The sequence below is a fragment of the Dermochelys coriacea genome, chromosome 10 (genome assembly GCF_009764565.3).
Source record: "Dermochelys coriacea isolate rDerCor1 chromosome 10, rDerCor1.pri.v4, whole genome shotgun sequence".
In the NCBI taxonomy this organism is placed as follows: domain Eukaryota; kingdom Metazoa; phylum Chordata; order Testudines; family Dermochelyidae; genus Dermochelys; species Dermochelys coriacea.
This window is the reverse complement of record NC_050077.1, coordinates 20,260,280-20,268,522: the sequence shown is the minus strand read 5'-3', so window position 1 is coordinate 20,268,522 and position 8,243 is coordinate 20,260,280. Positions and strand designations below refer to the sequence as shown.

General features: G+C 52.7%; 1 protein-coding gene across 1 annotated transcript in view; it reads left to right on the top strand.

Moving 5' to 3' along the window:
- The first annotated feature begins 5,909 nt into the window (after positions 1-5,909).
- Positions 5,910-8,243, top strand: part of MPV17L (MPV17 mitochondrial inner membrane protein like) — a 27,040-nt gene continuing 24,706 nt past the window's right edge. Inside the window, 2 exon segments of the mRNA XM_038420697.2 lie at positions 5,910-6,325; positions 6,328-6,363. Of these exon segments, the coding sequence (XP_038276625.1) occupies positions 6,052-6,325; positions 6,328-6,363 (310 nt within the window). The 5' untranslated portion in view covers positions 5,910-6,051.

Genomic DNA, 8,243 nt, shown 5'->3' with positions numbered 1-8,243 from the left:
GATGTACCAATCTGGGAGAACACAGGAGTGGGACAACAGGCAGCTGCGCTTCAACGGACCCGGAAACAAGCTGCGATGACAGCAAGCTGAATGCGGGAAGAACTGACCCCCGTCTTCAGCGCCAAGAGTAACCCCTTCACTTCTGCTGGTCTCCCCCCCTCTTTTTAGACAATGGAACATTCCAGAAGCGAGGGGCACCGAAGAGAGGCTGTCTGAGCATGCGCAGTTCTTCGGCAGTGCACCGTGCCCAGGACCAGGCTGGTAGCGGAGGTGATCCTATTGGGATCCGGGAAGTGGGCGGGCGAAGCCCACTAAAACTCCATAGCGCCCCGTGGAGATGCCGGTTCGAATCTAGCCCCCGGCATGGAGGGTGACCGTGGTAGTGCGACTGATGGGGTGAAGGGCTGCAGGGATTCTCGTGAATCCCTCCAAGACTGAGGGGCGGCTGCTGGTCGGGAGACAGGTCCTTGTATCGCCACGGCGCCCAGCCCACGGTGAGCCTGCACGGAAGCTGTTGCTACTGGGAGGTGTGTGTGTGCAATGAATTTGTCAGTGCACAAGCTGTCATCACCGCAGTGGACATTGATCTTCACCATCATTGCTGTTCCCGGAGGATGCCAGGATTAACCTAATTAGTTAAAAGATGGAGTTTGATAGATTTATGAGCTGGATTATAGGGGGACGCCTGCAATAACAAGGCAGTGTGGCTCAGTGACCCAGCTGATCCCTTCTAGTCTTATGTACCTATGATTAAATGGGAACCAAGATACTGAACTACCTCTCTCAATCTACAGATGGTTGCCTCATGTACGTATTTTGCCCCACATTGGCTGGGGAAGGTGACACTGTTGCTGTCCGTGCGCCAGATCCTCTGGAGCAGTTAATCCAGCATTTAACAAAAGTAATCATAACATTCAAAACTTGTACGAACAATGTCAATTGCTAGATCAAATTAGAGCATTTAGAATTGTTTAAATTAAAATAATAACTTAATAAAAAGAAAGAAAGAAAAGAGATTTATCCCATAGGCTGAAAGCATTATCTCTAGCAGATTTTTAGCAAACATTTAAAAGCTTGAATTCTTTTCTTTAAAGTCACGGAAATGTGTCAAGGTTTTGTTGCTGTGCTCTACTGATTTTTTTAAAGAGAACATTTATTGTAATTTAAAAGGATAACATTGAATAATTTTATAATGGATTTTAGTTTTATATCTTAAAAATTTAAGAATTTGCCCAATTCTGTAATTTGTTGGCTAAACTTCCACTGACTTCAAAGGCAGTTTTGGATGGCAAGAAGTACAGGATTGATCCCTCAATGCCTGGTCCTGAGCTCATATTCCAAACACTCAATTCTTACAAGGATCAAACCTAATCCTGCAATATTTAGGCATATGTTTAATTTTACACACTCTGAATAGTCTCATTGAAGTCAGTGGAAAAATCATGTGTGAATCTTTGCAAAACTGGGCTGTGGTTTGCAATATGCTTTTTGAAAGCTGAAGATTTTCCCCTCCTTAGGGGTCTACCCACATGGATTCCTTTACAATTGGTGCCTCGGCTCTATTCCTTTACAATTGGTGCTTCAGCTTTACAATTGGTGCCACAGCTCTATTTGCTCTTAAAATTTGGCAACATTGATTTTTCTCTCTCTATAATTTTAATGAAGCTGAAATTAACATGGCTGTAACTGTATCATGAACAACAAAACATTTTCATTTCCTATCATGTGTATTTTATTGTGCAAGAACTAGGAGCTGTTTTAAGCCCTACCAACACTAATCTTTAAACAGACATTGGGAACCATGTTTAAAGTAATTTCATAAACATATTTCCATCTAAATGGAATACATTTTAAAACATGGTTCTAATATGGTTGGTTGCCATCCGTGCAGCCTATCCAGGGTTTAGAAACTAACTCTGTTGAACCCCAGTGTGGCTGGGCCCATAACATGGGTCACTAGGTACTATGATAATATAAATATAAATTATAATAATTATATAATAACAATAACATATTAGCAGCTTTCTTTCAGTCAATTTGTCCCCCATTCTCCTACCTGACTAGTGCTTCCGCAACTGCCAGCATGAGAGAGAGTGTTGTTGAGAGTGCTCATATATTGTCAAAAGACCAAAACAAGACAACTTCCTTTTCAGAAGAGAAACCCTAGCAGCTTTATTATTATTATTATGGATTTTGGGAAACAAACTGTATTTTGTAAAATTATGTTTTATCATTAGCCTTTAAAAAAACCTTGGTTGTCCTATTAAATTTCTCAATGCCTCCTACATCTGTGTGCTACACTGGTCCCTGAAACTACCACAGATCAAGACATCTCCATTTTTCAAGTGCACTGGGATTACCAAAGGATGTCAGTACAACACTCAAAATAACTGGCCTGATCCTGATCTAGATTTGCCTTTAATACACTTAGAGAAAGATTGGACCCAGTGTTTGCATATTAACTGTTGATTCTGGAATATAAACAATTTCCCCCAAATAGAATTAAAGCCAGTGCAAGATTGTGCATTATATTATTAGTTACAATTTTGTAATTATTTGTATTTATTTATTTATCTTAAGGGGCTTACTATGCTAGACACTGTATAAACACATAGTAAGAGAAAGTCCCTGTTCCAAAGAGTTTACAATCCTAAATTGACAAGACAGACAAAGTGTGGAGAAAAGAAATGTATTATTCTCTTTTTACAGACAGAGAACTGAGGCATGAAGGAATTAATGGCTTAATTTTCAAACGTGCTGAGTCTTGGACAGAAGAGACTGGGCATTAATAGCATAATGAGCTCCCATGATTCAACATTCTATGCAGTTTTATTATGCAGGTAGGCATAAAACGTCTCTGTTTTCCCCCCAGATGTGTTTGCTTATATTTTCCCCAGTAAGCTCATGTTATGTTCTGTGCATAACATATTTCTAATTGTTAATCTCTCTAGACAGTGAGTCTCAACCCGCGGCCTAACAGCACACAGCTACGGCCCATGTGACATCCTCAGGGACATATGGGTAGTATATATTGTGTGGATGCTTCCCACATAATACATAGAGAGCTGCATATGCCACCCACAATGGTAAATAGGTTGAGAACCACTGCTCTAGATCCTTTATATTATTCATCTCAATTTAGTATAATCTACAGATATCATTAGTATGCTATAATTCCTGCTTCCATATAATGAAGATTTTAATAAGATTGACGGGTTGGATCACAGAAACCCCTTGGGCTGCCACCTGATGTGCCAAGACTACTTCTGCCCCTGCTTTTCCTGCCAGCTTGGAACTCCAGCACCCTGTCTTGTTGAACCAGACACGCCAGTCCTGCTCCAATACAGACCCAGGGTCTGAACCATGTGCCCCCCAAAGCTTCAGACTTAACTGAAAGCAGCTTAAGAAGTGTTCCTGTCTTTTAACACTCAGATGCTCAACTCCCAAGGGGGTCCAAACCCCAATAAATCCGTTTTACCCTGTATAAAGCTTATAGAAGGTAAACTCAGAAATTGTTCGCCCTCTATAATACCGATAGATATGCACAGCTGTTTGCTCCCTCCCCCAGGTATTAATACATACTGTGGGTTAATAAGTAAAAAGGATTTTATTAAATACAGAAAGTAGGATTTAAGTGGTTCCAAGTAGTTACAGACAGAACAAAGTGAATTACCAAGCAAAATAAAATAAAACATGCAAGTCTAAGTCTAGTACAGTAATAAAACTGAATACAGATAAAATCTCACCCTCAGAGATGTTTCAATAAGTTTTTCTTTCACAGACTAGACACCTTCCTAGTCTGGGGCACAATCCTTTCCCTGGTACAACCCTTGTTCCAGCTCAGGTGGTAGCTAGGGGATTTCTCATGATGGCCACCCCCTTTGTTCTGTTCCACCCATTTATATACCTTTTGCATAACGTGGGAATCCTTTGTCCCTCTGGTTCCCACCCCTCCTTCTCAATGGAAAAGCACCATGTTTAAACGATGGATTCCAGTTCAGGTGACATGATCACATGTCACTGTAAGACTTCATTACCCACTTGCCAGCTCATGGGTATACAGGAAGACTTGCAAGTAAAACAGATGCCATCTACAGGTAATTGTCCTGGTTAATGGGAGCCATTAAGATTCCAAACCACCATTAATGGCCCACACTTTGCATAATTACAATAGGACCTCAGAGTTATAGTTCATATTTCTAGTTTTAGATACAAGAGTGATACATTTTTACAAATAGGATGACCATACTCAGTAGATTATAAGCGTTGTAATGATACATTACAAGAGACCTTCTGCATGAAGCATATTCCACTTACATTATATTCACACTCATTAGCATATTTTTATAAAATCATATAGAGTGCAGCGTCACAAAGACTATACCTAATTGTGGTCCCTGTAGCCTACATAATATACTTACCCTAAATGCAACACATTGCTGTCTGTCATTCTTTTTTCTTTCTGGCATTTTTAGCCAGATTTTGGCCTAAAAAGCTTCCCAAGTCTATTTGAATTATTTTTTCTAGGAATGTTCTGAGGACAGTATAAAATGTATTAATAATATCAAATATTATGGCATGTGGATGTACTATCTCCCCTTCACCCACTAATTCTGCAAGTCTTTCAGAAAAGACCATCAGATTTGTCTGATTCCAGTTGTCCCCAAAGGAATCTGCAGTTGGGATCTACAGATGTCTTCTCAGCACCTAGAACTTATCTGTCCTTTGCCTGTAGAGATTGCGGATTTAAATACTGGGCCAAACTTTAAAGGACAAACACAATTCTCTTTATTTTTCAACCTTTATAACCCTAAAAGATATATAATTTTGACTGGGTAACAGATGTCCTTTTCAATAGCTTTATCAGGCTCTCAACCTACATGAGCATACACAGGTAATGTGCATCTGTTTCATAGGTATTCTAATCTTTATTGGATTTTCCTTTGAAATGATTTCACCAGATGCTGGTATAGTTTCCTACACATATGAGTTATTTAACAGTAAGTCTTACTCATTTCAGTGGAAATGTGGCCTTTGTGAAAGGAGTTAGGAATCTTAGTCGACTTCTCATAGGTCGAGTGATCCCATTGCAAAACCCACCACCACAGCTGTTAGTAGAGCTATCAAGCACTGATTGAACCTAGAGCCTGAACTGCCAGCTCCCTGCTGCAAATAGTTCCCTAGGCTGTCAATCCAGCACCTCTCCCCAGCACTAGATTCAGGATATGTATTTAAAATTCTTTGTTGGGGCACAGCTCTGTGCACACTTTCAATACAATTGTGCATACAATTGTCTGTTGTACAAATAGAAATTACTTTTGCTCAGGAAAACTTGGGATGACGGAAGTTTAATAAAACAATAAAGCTTAATACCAATAAAACAGTGGAGGGGATATTAAACCCTGTGTTTCAAGGTATGAGCAAATTTCCAATTATGAGAGCTGAGGATGAGACATCTGTGGAATGATCTGCCCCCCCACGTCCATCTACAGCAGGGGTTTTACTCCATCCTGTGAGGCATCTACTGGAGGATACGGTACTATATGATCTGATCCAGAATGGCTGTTACCGTTTAACAGGGTCGAGGAAGTGTAGAGAGATGGGGAGTAGGTCTTCTGCTGGGTTTTATGAACTGGGGAAGAGGCTATGGAGGACCAGACGCGGCGGGTCAGAAGGAGAAATGTGGGGGGCTCTCTGAGAAGGAGGAAACAAAGGTTTCCCAGGAGGAGATCTGAGAAAGCAGGGGGGGGGTAGTTCCTGCCGCGGGAGGTAGTGGCAGGAGCAGGTCGATGGAGGGAGGGATGGAGGGGCAAGGCAAGGACAGAGGCATGTCTGACTGGGGACCGACAGGGATGGGGTAAGGCGGGCAGTACCGGAGGAGAGGGGCAGGCTAGGCGGGGCAGGGCAGGGCTGGCAGGAGGAGAGCGGGCGAGAGACTCGGGGCTGGGCGTCTCCGGCAGGCAAGAAGCGGGCGGAAGAGGCAGCGCAAGGCGGCGTTGTGCGCTCTGCTGCTCTGGCCCGGCGGTGGCTGGAGGCCGGCACGGGAGGCCTATGGCCGGGCCGCTGCTCCGGAGCGGGGTGCGCCGGTGCCCCTGGCTCTGCAACGTGCTGCTCTACGGCAGCCTCTTCTCGGCCGGGGACGCGGCTCAGCAGCTGCTGCGGCGACGCCCGGGGCAGGAGCCCGACTGGGCGCAGACCCGGCACGTGGCGCTGGTGGCCCTCAGCTTCCATGGCAACTTCAACTACGTGTGGCTGCGCGGGCTGGAGCGGGCGCTGCCCGGCCGCGCGCCCGGCGCGGTGCTGGCCAAGGTGCTGTGCGACCAGCTGCTGGGGCGCCTGTCGCCATCCTGGCCTTCTACACGGGTGAGTGCGGCCGGGAGCAGGCCTGGGGCCCCGGCACCCGCCCCTGGCTCAGTCCCCAGAGCGCCCTCCCCGTGGGCGACCCCCCGCGCCCTCCCCGTGGGCGACCCCCCGCGCCCTCCCCGTGGGCGAGCTCCCCGCGCCCTCTCCCCGTGGGCGAGCCCCCCGGCTCCCTCTCCTCTGGCGAGCCCCCCGCGCCCTCCCTGGGCGAGCCCCCGCGCCCTCCCTGTGGGCGACCCCCCCGCGCCCTCCCCATGGCTGAGCCCCGCGCCCTCCCCGTGGCGACCCCCCGCGCCCTCCCCGTGGGCGACCCCCCGCGCCCTCCCCGTGGGCGACCCCCCGCGCCCTCTCCCCGTGGGGAGCTCCCCGCTCCCTCTCCTCCTGGGCGAGCCCCCCGCTCCCTCCCCATGGCTGAGCCCCCCGCCCCCCCCGTGGCTAAGCCCCCCGGCTCCCTCTCCTCCTGGGCAGCCCCCCGCCCTCCCCGTGGGTGAGCCCCCCGCGCCCTCTCCCCGTGGGCGAGCCCCCCGAGCACCCTCCCCGTGGGCGAGCTCCCCGGCTCCCTCTCCTCCTGGGCGAGCCCCCCGCGCCCTCTCCCCGTGGGCGAGCTCCCCGGCTCCCTCTCCTCCTGGGCGAGCCCCCCGCGCCCTCCCCATGGCGAGCTCCCCGGCTCCCTCTCCTCCTGGCGAGCCCCCCCGCCCTCCCCGTGGGTGAGCCCCCGCCCCTCTCCCCGTGGGCGACCCCCGCGCCCTCCCCGTGGGCGAGCTCCCCGGCTCCCTCTCCTCCTGGGCGAGCCCCCCGCCACCGCCCCCCGGGGGCGAGCCCCCCGCGCCCTCCCCGTGGGCGAGCCCCCCGGCTCCCTCCCCATGGCTGAGCCCCCCGCGCCCTCTCCCCGTGGGCGAGCCCCCCGGCTCCCTCCCCATGGCTGAGCCCCCCGCGCCCTCCCCGTGGGCGAGCTCCCCGGCTCCCTCTCCTCCTGGGCGAGCCCCCCGCGCCCTCCCCGTGGGCGAGCCCCCCGCCCTCTCCCCGTGGGCGAGACCCCCGAGCTCCCTCCCCGTGGGCGAGCCCCCCGGCTCCCTCCCCATGGCTGAGCCCCCCCGCCCTCTCCCCGTGGGCGAGCCCCCGCCCCTCCCCGTGGCGACCCCCCGCGCCCTCTCCCCGTGGGCGAGCTCCCCGGCTCCCCTCCTCCTGGGCGAGCCCCCCGCGCCCTCCCCGTGGGCGACCCCCGCGCCCTCCCCGTGGGCGACCCCCGCGCCCTCTCCCCGTGGGCGAGCTCCCCGGCTCCCCTCCTCCTGGCGAGCCCCCGCGCCCTCCCGTGGGCGAGCCCCCCGCGCCCACTCCCCGTGGCGACCCCCCGCGCCCTCCCCGTGGGCGAGCTCCCCGGCTCCCTCTCCTCCTGGGCGAGCCCCCCGCGCCCTCCCCGTGGGCGACCCCCCGCGCCCTCTCCCCGTGGGCGAGCTCCCCGGCTCCCTCTCCTCCTGGGCGAGCCCCCCGCGCCCCCCCCCGTGGGCGAGCTCCCCGGCTCCCTCCTCCCGGCGAGCCCCCCGCGCCCTCTCCCCGTGGGCGAGCCCCCCGGCTCCCTCCCCCTGGGCGAGCCCCCCGCGCCCTCTCCCCGTGGGCGAGCCCCCCGCTCCCTCTCCTCCTGGGCGAGCCCCCCGCGCCCTCCCCGTGGGCGAGCTCCCCGGCTCCCCTCCTCCTGGGCGAGCCCCCCGGCTCCCTCCCCATGGGCGAGCCCCCCGCGCCCTCTCCCCGTGGGCGAGCTCCCCGGCTCCCTCTCCTCCTGTGCGAGCCCCCCGCGCCCTCCCCGTGGGCGAGCTCCCCGGCTCCCTCTCCTCCTGGGCGAGCCCCCCGCGCCCTCCCCGTGGGGGACCCCCCGCGCCCCCCGG